At 37.1% G+C, this 22566-nt stretch overlaps 2 protein-coding genes and 1 long non-coding RNA gene across 5 annotated transcripts in view; 1 reads left to right on the top strand and 2 right to left on the bottom strand.

Moving 5' to 3' along the window:
• Positions 1-1023: 1023 nt before the first annotated feature.
• The window catches only part of LOC135423267 (uncharacterized), a 28706-nt gene continuing 7163 nt past the window's right edge, over positions 1024-22566 (bottom strand). For 2 of the 3 annotated variants that reach the window (XR_010434760.1, XR_010434757.1), the window contains 2 exons: positions 3334-3506; positions 1024-1212 (listed from right to left, as the gene is read on the bottom strand). This is a non-coding gene — a long non-coding RNA (uncharacterized LOC135423267). Of the gene's footprint in view, positions 1213-3333; positions 8090-8142; positions 8744-22566 lie in introns of those variants that run through there. The other variant, XR_010434758.1, reaches the window with a different exon arrangement.
• Positions 5898-15960, top strand: RAB5A (RAB5A, member RAS oncogene family). The gene is made up of 5 exons (XM_064673326.1): positions 5898-6060; positions 9392-9543; positions 10523-10645; positions 12522-12615; positions 15070-15960. Exons 1-5 carry the CDS (start codon positions 5898-5900, stop codon positions 15183-15185), a joined length of 648 nt encoding a protein of 215 aa, XP_064529396.1. The 3' UTR covers positions 15186-15960.
• On the bottom strand, positions 15598-22052 carry PP2D1 (protein phosphatase 2C like domain containing 1; the record flags this gene model as incomplete). Its single annotated transcript, XM_064634924.1, is given in 10 exon segments — positions 15598-16934; positions 16936-17016; positions 17018-17033; positions 17578-17889; positions 17892-18035; positions 18038-18126; positions 21315-21317; positions 21417-21748; positions 21751-21944; positions 21947-22052. Coding segments are annotated over 10 exon segments (1413 nt in total), but the record flags the coding sequence as incomplete, so codon positions are not given.

Genomic DNA, 22566 nt, shown 5'->3' with positions numbered 1-22566 from the left:
CGGCGGCGCGGGGGGGCCCCGGTGGCGGGAGAGGGGCGGGGGGCGCCTGTTGTGCGGGACTCCTCCCTGGGCCCTGCGGGGACGCCGTGCCGCGGTGCGGGCGGCCGAGGGGGCGGCCCGGCGTGCGGGGAGGAGAGGCGGGTCGCTCCCTTCCCGGCTCAAAATGGCGCCCCCGGTTTTCCCACTTCCCCTTATTCCTGTGCCTGGAAGGCAGCCGCGGGGGAGGGGAGGTGGCGGCGGGGGCTATAGAGGCTGGGCCCTCGGGAGCGGGTATCCTGCCTGGCCTGCGAGCGCTCCTGCGGGGAGGTATCGCTGTCCGGGGCTGGCGGTGAGGGTTGTTGCCCTCGAGTAGCTTGTGAGATACGATAGGGGAGGTTGGGTGATATGCCCCGCGCTTTCCCTTTCGCTTGCGGCTGGAGGAGGGACGGTGAATTAGGTGGGAAGTAGAAATACTCCCGACAACGCATCGGTATCGGGGGAATCACGACAGGCCTGGTATACTAGTATGTTCTACGGCACGCTCAATTGGAACTAGATGTAAAGCCAGAGTATGGTGGAGAAACAAACCCATGCCTTTTTATCTTTTAGAGGAGAGCTAAATGGCTTAAGAGCTATCAAAATGTTCCAAACAACAGGGCCATAAAAGGCTGTTCTCTCAGCATTTTTGGTGACTTGTTTTTTCTACCTTATGCCTCTTTCAGAGCTTGGGGATGAAAAAGAGAGGCTGAACAGCTAATTAAGCAGCTGAAATTAGTCAGCTTCTTCCATGTAATGTTCAGACCAAGTAAAAAGCATGGCATTTACGTCTTCTTTTCTGGTTTCATAGTGACTTGTCAGAGTTACAGTCAGGCTAGATTGCATGTATGTATTGTTCTTCCGTAAGAAATATCAGGAAAAGGTAGATGTTGGCTGAAGTGAGGTGGCTAGAGACAATGGTATGTAGTCATCATTGTTGCTTACATTTCCTGTATGATAAACCAGTTTACCTGAAAGCAGGTGGTACCATTCATCATTCAGATGAGCTTATGAGCTTCCTATTACCTTTAATGGGAAGGCTATGACTTTTTGCAGCGATTGTGTTGATTCACTCGTTTAACTTACTGTCTCATTATGTTTCAATATAAACTGGCTTGTGTGTGACACTTGTTTTGCTAGTTGTCCATATTACTGTCTTGAACCCTGCAGTAAGGTGCCACCCTAGTTCTGCTGGACCTGGAAAGGAAAAGCAGAAGACTTGGTCAGTAGGAGTGACTAATAATCAGGCTTTTTAGTTACTGCTTTTTAAAAATATTCAAGGTAGTCAAGTATAAAGAAATTAAAGTAGACAGATAATGGTTGCAACCTCAGCATTGTATGATCTCTGTTAAAGAAGTGTGAAAAAGTTTATTAGAAATTGATACAACAGCAAGTGTGTTCATGGTAAGAAACACTGTAGTTTGCTATGAAATATAAATGTGGTGAAATGTTCCAGTTTTAAATTTAATGTGAATTTTTCTGTTGTAGCCTTTGTATTTGATAATGCAATTAATCATTAGTTGTAGGAACAGTGCTTGGTCTCTTAATCTCTTCAGTAGACTGGGTTTTGTCAGCAGTGTCACTTTGATACTTTTGTACTAGTTGTGTTGTAGTTGAAAATAGGCACTGATCTGAAAGCTTACGTGACTGAATTATGCCATCAAATTGTGAATTTGTGGGTATTGGCTAGGGCTGTTGGTATTTTGCACACAGATTCAAATATAATAAGATTTGTATGTGATCTTTGTTTGTAGGACTCTTTCACAAATAAAACTCAGACTCGCTTGCAGCATACAAATTTCTCTTCTAGAGCGATGAGAATACCCAACATCTGGTAAATCAGTTGGTAGGATTAGCAGGAGTACTTTGCTAATAATATAGTCCAAGCTTTACGTTCTGGCATTTCAGCATGGAGCTGCTGTGTCTTGGGGATATTCGGGAGGAGTGAAAGTTCCTGTTTACCAGAGGGACCTATGTATTTGTAGTGCCCAAGACTGCAAAATGAGCCTTTTAATATATGATGGAGTTCTTATGTTAAACGCTGTAAAAGTAAGAAAATCTCCCTCATTTCTATTCATGTGAAGCCATCCATCTCAGAAATTTTTATAGTATTTTCTTCAGCAGATTTTGATAATTGTCGTTGCATAACTCCCATATATATTAATTTTGGTTCCAGTCAAACAGTTATGAACTTCGTTTTGTGTAGGTAAATGAAAATCTCTTACCAAGGTTTTCTTTCATCACCTTTCAAATGTATTGATTACAAAGTGTGCATAACATGCAAAATTTTGTGCAGGCAGGGACGGAAGGCATGATAGTGGGTCTTTGCCAGGAAGTTTTCATCAGAATTAAGGGTAAAAAATAGGTATGGCAGACAAGCCCTTGAGTAAGTGTTTAGAATTGTCTTGAAAGTGATCTGTCAAAAAATACTTCAATTTTCAATGTATCTGTAGGGTACTGACTGTAGTATTCACCTCTGGTTCTCAAACTTTGTATTTTACTGATAAATTAAGGAACAGGAGAATGAATATGACTTGAGGCTTGGGGTTTGCATGGGGTTGGTAGCATTGAAATCTACTTCTAAATCCTTGTGAGGCACTATGCTGAGCTCACAGATGTGAAAAGAACAGGCAAAAAACATTCTATGATGGCAGTGTCAAACTATAGTACTGCTTCCCTTCAGAATAAGGAAATACTTCCCTTGCTTTTTGTGTATGTATGCTGCCATGTTGTGATCTCTAAGTAAAGAGTTTCAACATCACCTGAAACTTCAAAAGATGATGGTTTCAATATACACTTATAGAAGGTATTAGAGACTTTTTTAATATATCAAAATCATCTGGATGTGCTCCATCAGGTTTTCAGTCTGGCGTTTATTTTATCCTTAGTTGTTAAAAAGCAAGTAGCATGACTGTAGTAGGTTTTATTATTAATTTATTAGAAATATTGATGTGACTATCAAAGGAATGAAGTTTGCAGTGTGTTTCTTAGATTTTGCTACCAGACTTGCAGCTGGTTATTTTTGTACATGGTATCTGAATGTCTAGAATGATTTTTGGGGGAGGGATGCTGTAAGGGTGTAAACTTTGAAGTTCTCTGGTAGCTGTAGCTTCTGTAGCTTAGGCATCTATAAAAATTGAAGTAGATATTTGTCTTGACAACTTGTTTCAGCTTTGTGTTTTGAAGGAGTTTTGCAAGGGGTAGTAACTACTGTTTCGTAAGTGATATAAATATGAACAACTAGAAGCTCTAAATGGCCAGTTGAAACAGGTAAATATTATGTGAGTTAAATCAGTCTTGCCCGTTCTTCTGTCATACCTCGTTTTGCTCTCAGTGTGGGGAACAGCAAGCAAAAAAGCGGTCACAGCAAGTAACCAGCGTGGTGGGTTGATTTCCTCACTGTGTGTCATCCAGAAGTCACTTGCTCCCAAGAGTACGAAGTTGCACAGTCCTTGGATGTCATCCTTATGTCTTTATGAATGCTGCAGAGTCTAGAAAAACATGGGATGTATTAAAATTAAAGGGTTTTAAATTATTTCATAGTTGTCCAAACACACTGGAATGCTACAGCAAACAGATTTTTTTTCATTTTAAACCAGAAATAACTTGTCTTCATTCATTTTCCAAAGGAAAAGATAAACAAATGGCTAACAGTATTCTGAACTACCTATATTGTGGCTATGCCTTACTTTCTCTAATGTAGTATAATTAGAGAGAGATTAACTGTTGTCACTGATCAATTATTTTATCCAAATTGCTCCACAACTTCTAATCCATATTTAAGCAATATGGAGGTGGCAGAGTTTTGCTGGAGAACCAACACACCAGCAGTGCATGAATTGTTGTTTTATGGTGTAAGGATAAAAGGCCTGGTATTTTTGAAATAATTGGATCCATTCCTGTATTCTGAAATATTTCACCAAAATTAATTTAATGAGTAAGAATCTGAGTATGGAATTAATACCATACTTAATGGTGGTGAGATATGCAAAGGCTTTTTTGCTTCATAGAAACATTCTTTTGCTATGGTACACTTTCACATGTTTGTAAGAACATACATCTAAAACATGATACTTACTAGACTATGTTGTACAACTAAAATTTAAAAAATATATATCTTTTGATTTAAGGGTGATGTAATAGTCAAATAGGACACAAACTCAGGACAGAATACAGAACTGTAATATCCTACCTGGAACAAGCTAAATTATTTTGAGAGATACGGGAAAAGAAGCAACATCAGCAAATAGGAGTGTCTTTAGGATGTTGAAAATGGTTTTTTAATACCTGTGTTCAAGTTGTGTTTACACTGAGAAATAGAATACCTGTTTTTCAACTGGAATGTAATTCAGTAAGTAATGCTTAGATTTCTGTTTTGATTTATTCCATGAAAATTAGTTTTGTGAGGAAGTATCTCATTGGAGGATGGAGTTCTGCTAGAGTGCTGAAGCACTTTACAGGAAATAAGGTTCTTCAGCACTTGGGTTGAGTTTACAAAAGGAGAGTTAGGAAGGAGAACGAAGGCTTAGTGTCTGAGCTCAGCGTATGGTAAACTAGAATGCTCAAGTGCCTGTTCTGTGTGCTAAGGGGTTTGAAATAGGAAGATGGCTAAAGACTACTGCTTGGTTTAAAATGCAGTTGCTTTACCACTAGGAATAAAGAATAAGAAGTCATTTGAAAGTGTTATGTTTGCTTACCTTTTTCAACTAAGTACTGAAGCCATTTCCTGCGTTAGGAGAATGTACTCTAACTTGCTTGCATCCTGGATACTAGAGAAGCTGTATCCCCACAAAGTGTGCACAATTCAAGTAGATAATCAACTGGAGTAGGACGAAGTTATAGGCTAGTTTTGGTGTGACTTTTGTTTTGTGTCTGCTGTTAAGTGTGTAAAAGCATAAATATTAGGCATAGAAGTGATACCAGCAGACTCTAAAGGCTTCTCTGTCCATATGAATAAATACAGGGGGTGAGGTCCTTTTAAGGAGTTGAAAAGGAGACAGAGTAAGGAATACACTGTTTATAGTTGTTCTTAACAAAGATCTTTGTTGTGAATATTGATCTATTAGGACGTGTTAGTACTGGAAATAGAAATCTAACATCATAATTCTCTGGTGACTTGTACAAAGTGATCTGGAATTCTTACTGGTCAAGAAAAATCTGGTTTTCTTCATAGGGAAGGCTTTACCGTTGCTTCTCAGTACAGTTGTTAATTAGAGTATATATCAGTGAAGATATATACTCTAGAGTATGTGAAGATCTTCTGTGCTTTTATTTAAGGAAATTGCATTTGATAAAAGTGAGTTGACGACTCACACTTGGAAAGAACTTACTGTGTTGTTCTAGTTTGCCCAATTTGCTCAGTTTTTTAGCATTGTTTATTGGTGCCGGCTTTGGAATATTGGTTAGCAATGGCATAATTATGGAAAAATTGTTACTTCTTGCCATTTGATATTTTAACAATAATTTGAAAGTCTGAATATGTTGTATTATACTTCAATCTTGATATCTTAAGAAATAAGAGACCGAAATCTTGCAAGAAGCAGCATAATTGAATTTCAATGTCCTAATTTAAAGCTTTAATGGGAAGACTAGGTATTGAAGAAAATAACTGGTTCATTTGTCATAAATTCTGGCTATAGTTGATAACTTAGCAGCGATGGTAGCTATACTCTGGACTTTTCACTTTGGTAAATATTAGATCAAGTTATGTGTAGTACATGTTTCATTAGTGAATGAGATCTTTCTTACTTGGTTTGTAAATCTAATACCACCCACTGTCTTTTCACAAATAGGTTGTTACTGGCAGAAGAACCACTGAGGTCTGAATCCTGGAACTTACTTTCAAAAGCTGTTGAAATAAAGGACTTCTTTCTAATTTGGACATGGCTAATCGAGGAGCAACAAGACCCAATGGGCCAAATGCTGGAAATAAAATTTGCCAGTTCAAACTAGTACTTTTAGGAGAGTCTGCAGTTGGCAAATCAAGTTTGGTGCTTCGATTTGTAAAAGGACAGTTTCATGAGTTTCAAGAAAGTACAATTGGAGGTGAGAAAATTATCCTGTTGGTTTGTTTTGAACTGAGCTTGTGTACTGTCCTTGCCCTTGTCAACCTTTAATGTAATGGCACTTCTACATTGGGTAATTGACAGCAAGGATTATATCTGAGCCCTGTGTCTGTAATTGAGAATTATAACTTTCTAAGCTAAACATAGTTGGCACTAGGCTGTAGCAAATGTGCATGTCAAGTGGAGGAAGTAAATGTGTTCTTGAACTGTGTAGTTTTGAAACCCGGGCTCCATGTTACATTTTGTTTGTGAGTGGATATGTAGCTGTTTTAACTGTGGTGTATGCTTAATGCATGAAATGACTGCTTAAGAGTTAAGAACTTAGTTCCTATGAAAAAAAAAAAAAGTGCTGCAAACACAAGCTTGTGTTTTGTCATTTGTGCATCCTGGCTTTGCATTTGATTTGGGTGAACTTGCTACATTTCTGGATATACCTTTCTTTGTTAGTAATCGCAGAATTTCATGTGCTGTTTTTACATTTTGTGACTTCAAACAAAACAGGTGCTGGTTACTAGAATTAAAAAAATCTGTTAAACTGAACAGATTTTTTGCCACTCTTCCCCTTGACAGATTTCTTATGTTATATTGTATTTTGAAGTTGTTTGTGCTTTGAGCTGTATTCCTCCTTGGATAAATTTAAACTTCTCCTAAAACTACCAAACAGCATACAGACTTAAAAAAATTTGGATTTTATGGATTGATAAATACTCTCCAGTAGTTGTTGCTTGCATGAGTCAGTCTGTTACATTGTAATATTTGTACATTTGTAATATACAGACCCTTTCAGTGGTCTGTATGTGTCTTCGCACACCAACAGTTGTTGAAAAGTAAAAAGCTTACAAAGCTTACAAAAATAAATACGAGCTGAGTTTCATTGCATTCTTCTTTTGCCCTATTTCTAGCTGTTACATGTATTTATTTTTTGTATGTCAGCATACATGGAGAACCACATATTTTCTCCTTTAGCAATCTTACTAATGCACACTTGGCTTTGCGCATTTTATTGTGGCTTTAGAGTAGGTGTTAGTGTGAAAGGTTTCTGTATTGTCTAATACAACTGTGCAGTAACATGGAGAGCATTCTCAAAGATCTATAGTGAATTAACTTTCCAATATCAATGAGATTTTTTGTTTTTAAAAAAAGTTAAATTTTAGTGAAATTCATTGTTCCAATTCATTTAACCTCCTTTTAGTTTTTTTCTTGTTTTAGTGTTTGTGTTTGGGATAACCCGAAATGTGTTACACTGTTTAAAATCTATACAGAAGTTAAACAAGACCCTAAGTTCAAGTTCAGATATGTAGTGTTTAGTGTGATCTGTATTAACTTGGGCTTCTTCTGTATAAGATAGAAAAAACCAAAGTGCCATATAATACAGCTGAGAGATATTAAATGCAGCAATGTTGGGATTTAGAAAAAGTTTTCTACAGAGAAAGCTGTCTGTGTAGCTTGTAGTTGCCTAAGGCATAATTTTCTTTGTACACAGAAGGGCCTTTTAACAAAGAGAGGCTTATGTGCATTGTGAATCTGAATAAAAACATCTGAAAGGGAGTGAAGTTAAAGGCAGACATGTTGGATGGTGGTGGTGTGTTTTTGCCACTTCAGACTAGTGTAGCAATGCCTGTTAGTTGCTTAAGACAAAAGTATGGCTGTTAAGGATGATAGGCTTTCAGATAATTAACACAGTTGATTAACTGTCAATTTACTATGGCCTTGCAAGATAGAAGAAAGATACCTGTTTTGCAAAAATTAGCAGGTGTTTTAAGGAGGTTAAAGTGTTTCTTTTGACAAAAATGAGAATATCATAGAATAAACACCTTGTTTTAATTCTCTTCCCAAGTAAATACCTTCATTTATGGAGTTTAAGTATGTTTTTTCTGTTAAGAGAATAACGTCCATAAGAACTTCAAAATCACTTGCTTGACATCTTGTCTCTGCCTTGGACAGATATACTGAGCTACTTCTGAGGAGGAAGCACTTAGTTTAGTGCAGGATATATGGAGGTTTTTTCACTCTGTTTTGGTTCTGGGCTGCTTAAGGAGATGCCAAGTGGAGCCTGTTTTACTGATGCTTGGATATTTAACATTTAGAGAGTTTTACGAGGATTTAACATTGGATCATCAAAGCCTTTACCTTCTCCAGCCTGTCTGCTCATTTGTGATGGATGCTAATACCCTTGAAGCAGGAGCACCTGACCACTTAAGGAGTCAGATTCTTGTCATGGTTTAACCCCAGCCAGCAACTAAGTTGCAGCTGCTCGCTCACAGCTGAAATAGGGACACTTCTGGTATGCTAGTTACAATGTCCTTTACGAAGCAAGATTGGCTTGCTTTTGGCTTCTGTAATAAGTTGAAGGTTGCAGCAGTTTTGGAATGATTCATCGGCTATGATGCCTTGGAGTATGTAGGACAGGATAACATCCCAGGTATGTAGGCAGGTCAGTGTCTCTTCAGACCTTTGATTTAGATTGGCCACAATCTGTCAGTATGCCCAGTGACGAGAATCCCCACTTCAGCCAAGTAGTGGGCTTTCCTTAGTTTTGTAATACTAGTTTCTATATTGTGTGGGTACTTGGCCTCTGTAATTGTAATATGTACCTTAATCTTAATGGAAAAACTTTGCTAGGAGTAACTGTTTGAAGACTTAGAATAAGTTACTTACTATTTTCTGTAACCGAAAGAACATTATTTATGGTAATGCATTTGGCTGTAGTGGCAATGGATGCAAACTGCCCTGAAACTGCAGGCTGTCGAAATTATGCTGAAATTAACTCATGAGATCACTTGCAAAGTCATGCTGCTTTAAGAACAAGAACTTTTGAGAAGTGCTTCTTCTTTTTTCCATGCCCATTAGCTAAGGTGAAGTTGTCAGGAGCTGAAAATCAAAGCTTTTAAGATACTATTCAAGTGATGTAAATGTGTAGAACTGAAAATATCTGAACTGTGGGATTATAGCCTGATGGGATACTGTTACTGCTGCTCTGTCATACAGTGTGTTGAAGCAGGACGAAACATATCTAGAAGGTTTAAAAGAAAGCTTATGGTTACTCAGATTCACTATTGCAAAAAAAAGGAATCCTTTCCAATTCTTCCTTTCTTGTGTCTTTAACTTGAGGAAAGTCTGGTTGTTTAAATGACTGTTCTGTGTTGATCAGTTATGGTCCGTCAGCTAATGCTTGCATTAAACCTGCTATATTACAATAGTAGGCTGGAATTGTTTAAGGAGATCATATTTGCATCTCTGTGAGCATAATTTTGTGTGATTATAGAGATATAAACAGACTTCTGGTTTCAGCACCTCTGTCTTTTTTGTAGCTGCTTTTCTAACCCAGACTGTATGTCTGGATGATACAACGGTAAAATTTGAAATTTGGGATACAGCTGGGCAAGAGCGGTACCACAGTTTAGCACCCATGTACTACAGAGGAGCACAAGCAGCTATAGTGGTGTACGACATTACAAATGAGGTAAGTACCATACTAGGGAGGCACGAGGGGCGTTTGGAAGTTAGTCTTATATTGACCGTTCCTTAGTTTTTCTCGCTGCCTTGTGTGAATCAATTTGTGATTTCATAGAATCATAGAATGGTTTGAGTTGAAAGGAACTTTTAAAGGTCATCTAGTCCAACATCCCTGCCATGTGCAGGGACATATTCTGCTAGAGCAGGTTGCTCGTTTCATGCTGGACTATGTAATGTTAATTTGTGTCTGTAAACTTTTCTTGTCAAAAGGCCATTTATAGGGGGTTTTCTTCTTTTGTATAAAAAAAGAGAAAGAAAGTAAATTCTAGTGTAAAAATGTTTCAAACCCACCTTTAAATCAGTTCACCAAGTGGGAGCTGTTACTCTCACCACATTGCTGGTGGCAGTTTTATTTCTGATAGTGAAAGACATTTTAATATTGTGTTATTGCAGATTGCAAGTAAGGATTGGAAAGGTGGCACAAGCCATTAAGACCAAAACCTAAGGTTATTTGATTTCTTTTTATTTGAATTTAGATAAGCTTCACTTGTTTTTAATAAAATGAGACTTAAACCCCAAAACTCTCAAAAACCCCAGAAATCGTGTACCATAATGAATAGCGCTCACTAATTAGTCAATAATTTTGAGACCCTTTCAATATAGCTGTTCATACACTTGATTATTCTAGAGAAATTGGAATTCCCATTTTTATCTTCTAACTACTTCTTTCCTTACTCTGTCTACATAAAGATCTTCCTATCTTTACTTGCTTTTTCAGCATTATCTCAACTAAGCACAGTTGAGAACTAAGGTGGGGATGTTTTGTTTTAAAAGCTCAGTTGGCGAGTTGGAGTGTGCCTTTGGACTAAGGTAGCGGCCTTGCATTTGGCCTTTTGTGCTTGAAGTGTAGATAACAGAGATGGGGATAATAGGTGAGTACAAAAGGATGATAAAACTCAGTTGCATCATTTTGCAATCATTAACAGGAGTCCTTTGCCAGAGCGAAAAATTGGGTCAAAGAACTTCAGCGACAAGCAAGTCCTAACATTGTAATAGCTTTAGCAGGAAACAAAGCTGATCTAGCTAACAAAAGAGCTGTGGATTTCCAGGTATGTACATAACTTCTTTTCATAGAAATATCATTTTATTTGAATAGATAGTAAATAAATCTAGAAGGAGCTTACATGCATAGCCTGGCTAGTTGTTGTGGAGGTCATGCTGTTAAATATAAACATCAGCTGAGACTAATTAAATTATACATGCTACTGTAAAACCTATTTCGGTACAAGTGATATGTAGCAATAGACTTTTTTGAATAATTAAGTTTGACTTGGACGAATAACTAATTTATTTGAGTATCTTTAAGGCTAATTAATTATCTGTTCTTTCATGTGACCTCTGTCTTCTACTGGAAATTATCAGTAACTAGAGTTTCAATGGATGAGATAGCAGTAACTCAGTGCAAACTGTTCTGTCTGACTTGTCAGCCAGAGAATTTTGATTATCATGTGATACAAAGCTGATTGATTTGCCCAGCTTCCTTAGGCTGTACTGTTGAAGCAGTATTCAAATTTTAATTGTGCTTTTCATGGTATTCTTTTCAGTTTAGTGATAATATTGATGTTCTCGCTGCTGTATTCTATCTTCTAGAAAGTTTAGCCAGGTCATCAGAAAATAGCTTCCAAAATGAATAAAAAATTTACTGCTGGTAGCTCTAGTCCATTCATGATTGACTGAATTTGAATTAAGATAGTATTTATTAGTTGTTACTTCTGTTATGGTTTTTAATCTATATTTGATGTTAGTGTGTGAGATATTGCTGTGTATAGTAGTGAATCCCTTTGCAACTATAGAGTCAAATTATGAAGGTTAGCAGTGGTTCAGGTGTTTTTCTACCAGAATTCAACAACTCGGTGTTCTAGTTTTATAGTTCCATGTCAGTTGTAACATAAAGCTATGTGACAGAAGATCTTTGTGTTTTGTGAAAAGTTGTGGTATTTAACAAAAGCGTCATACATCACGAAGTATGAGGTCTTGCAGTCAAACATGTAATCAAATTTAACTACCAAAGTAGACCTACCTTTACATTTTTTGAACAATTAGAATCTTAATATTTTTCGAATGTTAGGGTTTTTGCTAATGTGGATTTTTGGGCTTCTGGCAGGCTTGACAGTCCCTTCTCATTGCAAATCACATATTAGATTTCTAGGTATTTGTTAATGTGTTATTTCAGGTATAGTTACATCTTAGCAAATGTCACTTAATTATAGAATGCTGTAGGTTATTCTTTCCATCATAGGTCTCTTGTAGTTTGGCTTCTTTGTAGATTTCTTATTGAATGCAAAGGCAGTTACATAATCATAAGAAGACAGGGATTCTCAGCTGAATTGAGTAGTAGGAAGTGGCAAAAATAGTTAAGTTCTTATGAGCAGTGTATCAGATGAAAATTCATACTGAAAGGGGAGATAACATGGCAAAATACTTCATACTGCTTATTTGTTATAATTGTGAATTTCTATCAGGATAATGAAATTGTTCTGATCCATCTGCTCCAGTGCTTGAAAGATTCGAGATAGTTGCAAACTGCCTTCTTTCCAGGGTAATAACAGACTTGCTGACATTTGATGGCACTTTCTGGAGCTCATTTGTTCTTGCTGTCATGGCTAGTGTTTTGGATTGGGGTTGTCCCTTTCATAAATATTTTCATTTATTATTTAGTTTTGCCTGATATTTTTCTATATGGATATTTTTAAGATTAGTAAGAATTTCTGAGGTTGCATTTATAATTCCATCAAGCAGCTAAACAATTAGAACTTCTCCGTAGCTAATGAATAACATATTGTCACATGAGTGTTTCAACAAACTGTCTTTCTTTCAAAATGGTATAGAAATTGTTCCTTAGTAGCAATAAAAGTACCATGTGTAGTAATTATGTGATTTTTAATTTTTTTTAATGAAGTAATGTTTTTTTATTTTAACTTGCAGGAAGCACAGGCTTATGCAGATGACAACAGCTTATTGTTCATGGAGACGTCTGCCAAAACATCTATGAACGTAAATGAAATATTCATGGCAATTGGTGAGTTTATGAACAAACTAAGAACTTAAAAAGAATTTTTTTCATGAGATGCAGACCATTGCAATCTTCCTAACCCAAGGTCTTCGTTTGTAACCTGAATTATTTCTGGCACTGAAGTTTCTTTAGGACCTTTTATTTGTTTAATTTTGTTTAGGTAGCTGTCTGAAATCCAAAAGTTGTGCCAAAGATGGCGATGTGTGCTTAAATTCACTGTCCAAGTAATATGTAAAGGATGCTGCATATGAAAAGTAAATTTACTAATAATTTTTAGACCTAACATAATCTTAAGGATTTCTGTAAAGTTGCCAACATCTAATAGTAAGTATAAATTATTAAGAAATTTTGTGTATTCCATTGATATAACCAAAATTGTATTTAATTGTTGATGAACTTTTGAAAGGGGAGGAAAAAGAATACATTTTAGACCAGTCACTAACCTGTTAAATAATAACCTTAATCACAGTAGGAGCTCTGCTGCTCAGTAATAGTCATTTATAGCATCAAATAATCTCATTAAACTGTTTTGTATGTTGCACCACGGTGACCTCTCCAACCCGCTTTTTGTGGAAAAAAATCATTGCTGTTAAAATGAAATGTTTCTAAAGAGCTCTTACCCTCTGCTTTTCAAGTCAGGAAAGCAGAAGATAATTTGTGGTGTGCTTCAAACTTCCAGTAGATGCGAATTAAATTATCACTATAGCAACACTTTATAACAAGTACTTCCTTCATATTAACTATAAATACTTGGGGAGGGGGGACGGACACAAACACATAACTGTATGAGAGGAAAGTATATTCTCATAATTGTTCAAGATAGGCCTGCATTTAATGATACAGAAATGCTCAATTGCACCATTCTGGTGAAATTTCAGAATTAACGTGTTTAATGATGCAGTTTGCATCCTGTTTAAAAAAAAAAACTGAATCACCAAATATGTTTGGGTGTTTTTTTTTTGAATTGGTATATCAACAATAATTCTTACCTCTCCATATTTTAATGAAGTATACAAAGTGAATTTGAGGAAAACAATGGCTAACTAATAACTGGGTATTTTGTCTGCGATGTTGTTTGGCCATGTGAGTATTCTTTTGCATCAGTGGGGTGAAATTCAGCTTTGTCAGTGCATCAGAACAAGATCTATGCAACAGTGGACTCTGGAAGGAAATCTTGGAGGCTATGAGTATTGCATGGAATTTGGAATAGCCTGCACAACATGGTGCAGTTCTCAGGACCATGTGTAAATACAATCTTCAAAACTGGGAGAAAATGGAGAAATGGGAACACTGACAGAACTGTGGGATGCAAGTTACAGCTGCTTGTAAATTGATTGCTTTAGAGTTTGTTCAAAACTTTCAGTTAAAAAAAATGTTAATTGAGATCTAGATACAGTTAGAGAATTCAAAATGATAGTGCTCTGAAGGCATTTTTCTACTGGTGCTTTGTCCTTCTGTGCTGTCTCAGCAGCTTAGTACCATGTGAATTCTTGGGTTTTATCACAGAATTGTAGAACAGCCCAAGTCGGAAGGGACCTCAGAAGATGCCTCTAGTCCACCCTTTTGTGGGAAAGGGAGTCTAGATTACTTAGCACCCTGAGATTATCTAGCACCACAGCACATTGTTGATGTTTGCTCTGCTGTTTTTTTCTGGCTGCATTTTGTTCCTTTCAGAAAAAGCTGTTCTTTAAAAGGCTAACCAAACTAATTACTTTGGAGTGAAAGCACATGCAACCAAACTGTAGAACAGGAGTGGTTGCTGGGTCCCAGTTCATGTGCAAGACAGGCCCATGGAAATCCTTTTATGGACTTTTATAGTTAAAATAAGCAGTTTTCTGATGGAAGAAATCTAGGAGAAGCTACTGCTCAGAAAGGTAACAGTTGTCACCCTTATTTTTCATGTCAGGACTGAGAGGGTACCTTGGAGCTACAAAGGCAACAAAGAAATTATCAGTCAATTGATTCATAGGAGCTGGAGAGAAGAGACAGCTTGAAAAAAATAAGAGAGGCTTGATCTGGTGCTGGCGCCATTTATATGTTGTATGCAAATCCTTACTCTGGCTGGATATCTGGGAACTAGTTTGACCCGTTTCTGTCTGTGTTTGGTGCCTTTTCAGTGTTTCTGTATCTTTTCTCACTAACATCCTGATCTTAAAGCCTGTTCCATGTGGGTGGATTCCCACAAGAGCTGTCATTTCCTGGCATAGCACACCTGTGCAGATATATTTTACTGCTCAAGTTACTAATGCATTTTATGCTTGGAAATCATAGATAAGGGAGTTAATCATTGAGAAGTTAAGTGTCTTAACTTCTTTCATTACCAATGCAGTGAATCAAATCCAATTATATGGTGAGTATACTGATATGCTTATAGAGTAATAATGTGTTGACTTTGTGTACTCAGGTGATTTAATCTTAGTAAAATCTCAGTTTAACTCTTATATCCTGTTCATCTTACAGCAAAAAAATTGCCCAAGAATGAACCACAGAACGCAGGAGCCAGCTCTGCCAGAGGAAGAGGAGTAGACCTTACTGAACCCACACAACCACCCAAGAGTCAATGTTGTAGTAACTAAAAGATCAATTGCTTTAAACTGTTCTGAATATTCTTCTGCTTCCTAACTGTTAATAACCATGGAATTGGAGTGCTTAACCTGGTCCAGTACAGCTTCCCAACAGCGAAGAGACTTATGATAATAGTCAAGTTCATGATACAGAGTTTTCTTTTGATGTAAAATTTTAACATGCATGTATCCACCACTGGCTATAATGTTTCAGCAGTAGAGGAGAGATGGAAGGGACATAAACTTCCTTCAGTTGAAAGGTTTTAAAAATCAGTTGTTATTATTAGGAGTGTAGAAGAACTGCTCTCTGTGGACCTAATTGGCCAGTTCCTGTAGCCTCAATACTGATCACTGTTATAATAAATAGAATTGGGTCTTTTCATAATTCTCAATTGTGCTTTAAAGCCTTTTTAGAAACAGGGTCTAAAAATTACTTAAACTTCTCTGAAGTATTGATGCAACCAGTTGTTTCTGCAGGTATCCACTATTTAGTTATACATTCCATAGTTTAATAATTTAATTACAAATAATACTTGCATTAACAATTTTAAGAATCCTTTGCTTGCCAGACAGTGGAGTTTTAGTTGGTACACTGTATGTAAATTATATCAACCCAGTTAGTTATCTTAATGAATTAGTGATGAATCAAGTTTAACTTAATTTCTAATGTTTTCAGAGGGTACAGACCAGTAAATTCAATTCTATGACTTAGGATATGTTTGTTTTTTTTCCTCTACAAACTGTAAGAGCTCTTCAAGTAAAACCACAACAAACTCGGTGTCTGTGACTTTTCTTGTTTCTGATCATTGCTGGCCATTACAGTTTGTTTTTCCCCTAAGGAAAAAAATAGTGCACTAACAATTATGTACATCCAACTTGATTTTAAATTTGGATATTAATGTACTGTAAATAGGTACTCTGCATTGTAGTCTACATTTGTTTAATACTTTCTGTAATATTTAAGAGTTGCTTAAAGGTATACAGAATGTACAGTTACTTAAAGCTAACTTTTTTCCTCTCTAATCAAAGGGGGTTCTGAGTTCTTCCTTTATGGCTAGAACAGTAATAAATGATGCTCCTGTATCTGTAACATAAGTACTGCTGTCTGTCAGTAATGAACTTTGCAACTTTGTTTTCCAAAGTACATTTTATTTTGATCAGTCCAGTATATTGCACTAATTCTTTTAGTTATTTTCATTATATGAAATCTACAAAGTGTGTCAGAAGAGATGAATTAGTCTATTTAAATGTTGAACTGATAGAAACTTACTTGTGCAGATTTAAAATTTGCAGTAATCTGGGTTTAGCAAGGAAAATGACAGTTCACCAGTGTTTAGTTTTATATTGAGGTGCTCAGGTTTGAATAAAGTGGTTTAAAAAAATTTTGATTACTGTTTCTTATTGAGAGTTTCAGATGGTTTTATTGCATTTGTACAGTTCAATGCGCTTGCAACAAACATGGGTAGCGCCCTCCCCAAATCTTCGTTTGCGAAGCCCAGCCATGACAGTTCCAGACAAGATGTCTGATTTACTGAGTGGGTCAGCATTTAAGATGATTACAAGTAAATTCATGACACAGCTAAATATAAGCCTGTCTTATATATACTCTGGCACTTCAGCTATTTTTAAATGTTGAGGTAATTGGGTATCTTATCACATCCATATAGAAATACAATCAAAACAGTAATATTATCTCTTGAACCTGAAGCTAATGCAGTTTTTGCCAGTTTTTCCCTAACGTAGCTTGTTGCATTGTTGTAGTGTCTCAGAGCTGTCTGTGCCTCTTCCTGCAGCTGATGATTTGCAATTGGATGGGTGTATTTTTGTGTCTTTTTCAAACTGGTGGTGGTTTAGAACCCACTACTTATACAGACTTCAGCAGGTCTTGACCAGCATCACTTGCGGTTTGTCACAAAATACATTGAAGTCCATTTTTTCTGCCAGCTGTGGGCTTGAGTCACAATTAGCTGGCACATTTTTCTATCTTTTGAGGTCTGTTTCGTGACTTTAGACCCTCTTGCCACTACATTCTGTTGCAGATGTTTATGGCTGCGAGTTGGACCTGTTGCACAGAAGGCAACAGTTTCTTCTTGCTCTGAAGTCTGTCACTGTGGATGAAAACTCATACATGAAATTTTCTGTCCTCAAACTGAGTTCTTCAGAACTACCTTGTATGCTAGAATTGGAGTGGTTTCTCTCTGTTCTTTGAATTTATTTAATTGCTACTGAAAAGAGACAGCTCTGAATTAGCTTGTGTTTTGTGTTTTTTGGTTGGTTGGTTTTTGTGGGTTTTTTTGGGTTTTTTGTTAGTTTTTTTGGGGGGTTTTCTTTTTGCTTTTTTGGGGTTTTTTTTGTTGGTTGGTTTGGTTTGGGGGGGGGTTTTGTTGTCAGTTTCCTTAGGAACTCCATCTTTGTGTGTAGTTCCTCTTAGAACATTTTCATTTATTTTGTTTCAGACTGCCTTTTGAGTCACTGTGGAAAATATCTTCATTGGAATACAATATCTGTATTCCATCTTGCGGATTATTAATAGCATTTGAGTCATTTAGGTTGTCTTCAGTGAGGGACATTGAATACTGACACACAGAGAAGTCCTGTTTCGTTGAACACCATTCACGCATTCTCAAATAAGGAGTGGATGTCAGAGGTGGTGCCAGTACTTCATTGTAATACAAAACCTCCCAAAACCCTTTAGAAGCCAAAATAAGAAACTGATAGGTACAGATATAATATGAGTTACAGGTATAACAGATGTTCTTTTTGTTGCATCTCTGTGATGTCCAGGAACCCTTGTAGTTCTCAGGTATCCCTCTACTAATCCATCTGGTGTATTAGTGCTGGTGTTTCCACCGTTCTGAAGTGTTTTCTCTCATGAGTGCTGTGCTCTTTTGAGAGGCAGTGACTCCTTCCATTTTTACATAAGATTGCATATACATCATCTAAAACTGAAATACTTTTAATATAGCATACTGTTGGGTTTTCTTAAGATACTGCTATTACAGTAACAGTCTTTTGTTAAGGACCGGGAAAAAAACTGAGATCATAGTTGAGTAATCTACTGCCACAGGCAACAATATGTCCCTCAGTGAATTTGGTTCTGTTTTACAGCAAAGTTTTCTGTGATTTTTTTTTTATTTCATTATTAGAAGACTGTTTCAGAATCTTATTCTCCTGACTGCAGATAAACTCTTATGAGGAGTCTTAAGTGATGTTTTATTTAGCTTAAAGTGCAGTCTGATAGAAAAGTTGCACCTTGATTGGTTTTTGAGCAAGAGTGCGTATTTTCTTCAAATATTTTCTTTTCACTCCTATGAGAGTGTGTGCTTTCAAAATATTATGGCTGAATGAACTCATCAGGAAGCTCCAGGTTCAGACTGTTTCTAGCAGCATATAATTTTTAGTACTGAAAAATAATTTGGATATGGTGTAGGATTTAGTTTACTAACATGATGCCTTACATCTCTTCCTTGGTTAAAATACCCAAGGGAGCAAGAGTTCTAGCAGTCATCATAGGAAGTTGAGGTCTGACTTCTTTCCTTTAGCAGGCATAGGTATTTTAACTTTCCCTCAACACTCCTGAAATCTGAGAATTTAAAGTGTTAGAAATTCCATCACTGCAGGGGGGGCAGGTCTTGTCAGACTTGAATGAAGAGCATGAAGGAAAGAGCTCCAACCCAAAGTGCTGTATTATTTGAGATCCTCTATGGCTGCCCTGGGAGACCATTTTTTATGTCAGAGGAGGTTATTGGTCTGCTCTCATGTGTTGGCTTAAGGGCAAAAGTGATGCCTTACAGAAAGAACTTGAGTGAGATAAGTGGTACCTTTCTAGACATGAAGCTGGCTGCAGTGTGTTCATTTATGTTGTACTTTTAATATCTACCTAGACTAGGGGCACAGACCTCTGAAAAGTGTGTATAAGTAGGCATTGCTTATACAAGAGTAGTGTTCCTTGAGCAGTATTGGCAGTCTAGCGTAGGAGACAGCTAAGTGTAGTCTGTGTGAAGGCAGATTTCTCTTGAAAGTGATTCAGAATATCGAACTGAAGGACACACCTTTGATTAATTATACAATGTAGATACCTTAAGTTGTGCTCCATGAATGTTTCCTTGTGCTTGCTCCCCTCTCCTTCCTCTGATTTCTGTGGAGAGCTAGAAAAATGTGTAAAATATCCTTTGAACCCTTGGAATAAGACCACCAGCTGTAAGCCTAAAAAAGAGCCTAATTATAACCTATGTGGAACAATTTGACTGCAAAGAGTAAAATCTAGTTGCTTTTGGATGCAAGTCTTGTCAGCAAACCAGAGACAGCAAAAGAATCAACAAAACCTAACTGGCCTATCAGTGTGGGACTAAATGAAGACAGAGCTGGCCAATGTCACCCTCTCCCGCTCTGTGTATCTGACCATCCTCTTCAGTTGCTTACCTGGAGCTGAAGGAACATGTCTCTACTTATGTAAGAACACACTCTTGGGGGGGAAATGAAGGTCGATGTTGTGCAAATCTTTTTCTGTGGTATGATACCTTTGGTGGAAAATTAAGTGTATTAAATTAATGTGGTTCAAAAATGTGGATTTTAATCATAAAAGGTTTAAAGTATCTCTGATCAACTTCAAACCTTAATTCATTATCAGATCTTGAGTTTATAGTATCTTTAATTGCAGCCAGCAATTAAATTTTCAGGTAGGGATGGATGGAAGCAGGTAGCAAAACCAAGAAGAAATTTGGTAGAGAATTCACCCAACCCAAGTTGTTATCTTCATCAGTCTCTTTGGAATATAAAGTGGTTTTCTTTCACAACAAGGTGGAAACAAATGCATCTGAAAACAACCTTGTAGTCTTAATGTGAGTTAATTCTGTATTCTGCTACAGGGCTGTGACTGCATCTCCTGAAAGTAATAGAGCTAGGGCTAAACTACCAGTTTTGATACCTGTAACAGTGAAGTTCATATAGTTGCAAAAAGCTTGTTGGAAGTACAGTGCAGCTATAGTAACAAGCATTGGGAGAATAGTGGGAGGGAGGATATACCACACTAGTTGCATGTTCAAGGAGCAACAGTGTTTCTCAGACTGCCAGAGGAATGCAATTACTGTTAAGCAGAAGTATTTTTTTTTATATATGGAATTAGTTTTTCCAGATGTGGAATATAATTTTTTTTTTCCCTCCTAAAAACAGTGAAGCCTCTCAAATGGTTCTCCCTTTTCTTATTGATCTTTGACCTTCTTGATTAATTTCAGTCAACTTTCATATGCAGAAACAGTTGCAGTATCTGCTCACTCCTTACTAATGCCAGGCAGACTAATAGAAAAGTAGAGACTGGAAGACACTACAGAATGTAACTGTAGACACAAATCCTTTTGAAACTATTCACCCACCTGCTTTTTTACATAATTCTGTGTGTGCACTCCTTTGTGGGAAAGCAAGCATCTTGCCTGTAATCTTACAGCTATCTTATGACCACAACAGGATATAATTGGTAATAAAAATCACCAGGTGGGAAAGATACAGTAACCAGAGTTGCTAGTCTGCAAGAGCTTTGTCTAGTGTTTGCTGCAGCAGGGGTGGGTGGAGAAGCATTAAGGATGTATCAGTGTTTCTGATTGTAATTAATAACTGATTTCTATACTAAAGAAAGGCAAAACAATGTCCTACTTTATAAGAAAACATGTCTGAATAGATCTTCCACAACAACAGTAAAAGCCTATTTCAGAAACTAGTAATTCAGATGATTCCCTCAAAATATGTTTTCAGTTTGCCTGTAGCAAAATGTGGTGGCACTTAGTCCAATGAAACAAATTAATAAAAAGAATATCTTAAGCGTGTTTCATTGATATTAGGAATTTATCAGATCTAAAATCAGATGATTTGTGATTGACTGCCATAAAGTGATGACAACCTAAACCCCTTGATATAAAAGAAACCACTCTGTATTTTCTTACAGAAGTCACTTGTGTATTGTGGAATGCTTCCTAACTTTTACATTAGTAAATTGATTTTGCTGCCTTAATTCAAATATCATGCTTAGGCAACTTATCTAATAAGCTGAATACTATTGTCTGATAGCAGTATCAGTTGCAAGGGAGTTTATCACATCTGCTTTACATTGTCAAGCTAAAGGAATTGCTGCTTTTTATCTCCAGACACTGACTGCCAACAAACATCTAGGTTAGCTAATACTTTCTTTTGTTGCATGAAGGGAAAAAAAATTCTGGTGTGTTATGTACATACCTATAAATAGCAAAGTACAGTGGTCCAGCAACACCTTTGGCCCTTCTGCCTAATTGACTATGTGTGTTATTTTCACAGTGTTTTCTTTCTTCTACTTCAGTGCCATCTGTCTCTTTGCTGGGAAGGCTTTCCACCAAAGAGGTAACCACTGAACAGCCACTCCAGTGAGCTTTGGAAACCTGATTTCTTCCCAGTTGTAAAAATCTCTGCATTTTCCTAAAGGACTTGGCATACACTTTGTGAATCCATTTGTAAGGACTGGTCATCATCTTGGTCTCCTCATTGCCTGGCTTGTCAGAGAATATCTTCTCTTTTTCCTTGTAATCTGCCTTAATTACTGTGGAAAAAAAAAATCTACAATTTGCACTTTGTCCTTCTAATTTTTGTAGGAGGAACCTATTTGAGAAAGCTGATCAAGAAATAAAAGTGGAAGCTCTGCTGCAACTGTTTCTGCAGCTGTCACACTGTGACAGCCATCAAGAATTTCCAGAAAACATGTATCTGACCTATTTCCATAGTTGTCTGGTGCAATAAACCTATCTTTGTGTCTCCTTGCCATGTGGGATTTTTATCTTTGCAAATTGGTAAAGCTTTTATTAAAGAATTATTTACTTTCTTAAAAGGACCAGGATTGTTGATATTAGCAAGATCACAATATTAAGTGGGAGTGGAATTCAAATGAATAATCTTCTGCTTATCTGTGTCAGAAAATTTAGGAATCTAGAATTTAGGTACTGCAGGGACTTCATAGGGTCTAATCACCACAAGCCTGTCTGCCCATTCTCCAGCCGAAGCTCGTACATTCTTCCTATCCCTATGCACCTCTGTTTTTTAAATTTAAGGTCCTTGCTCCAATCTCCCTCATCAGCTCAGTCTCCTTCACCTCACTCTACATCTTTGATGCTGTCTCACTATTCCTAGGTCTGGCACCTGCAACCCCAGGAGTCAGAGCTATAAGAGTAACTCCTAGTGAGGTGCTTCCTGATAGAGGCCAACAGGTGCAGAGGGGACTGCCCAAATTCAGCACCTGCCCACTGGCATGTCTCTACTTGGCATGGGCAAACTGATGCTGCTTTTTAAATATTTTAACTTGTTCTGATTTGGGTAAATTGATAAGAGTGACAAAAGATGCACTGCTGATGCCATTTCAGCCAAATTGCCAATCTGT

Source organism: Pseudopipra pipra, chromosome 1 (assembly GCF_036250125.1).
Source record: "Pseudopipra pipra isolate bDixPip1 chromosome 1, bDixPip1.hap1, whole genome shotgun sequence".
Taxonomy (NCBI): Eukaryota; Metazoa; Chordata; class Aves; order Passeriformes; family Pipridae; genus Pseudopipra; species Pseudopipra pipra.
This window is presented reverse-complemented; position numbering and strand designations above follow the sequence as displayed.

Bases quoted from the DNA above. Each gene is read 5' to 3' on its own strand.
- RAB5A (XM_064673326.1), top strand. From the start codon at position 5,898: ATGGCTAATCGAGGAGCAACAAGACCCAATGGGCCAAATGCTGGAAAT. The intron at 9,544-10,522 runs GTAAGTACCATA...AATCATTAACAG, and splicing joins TGTACGACATTACAAATGAG to GAGTCCTTTGCCAGAGCGAA. The intron at 12,616-15,069 runs GTGAGTTTATGA...TTCATCTTACAG, and splicing joins TGAAATATTCATGGCAATTG to CAAAAAAATTGCCCAAGAAT.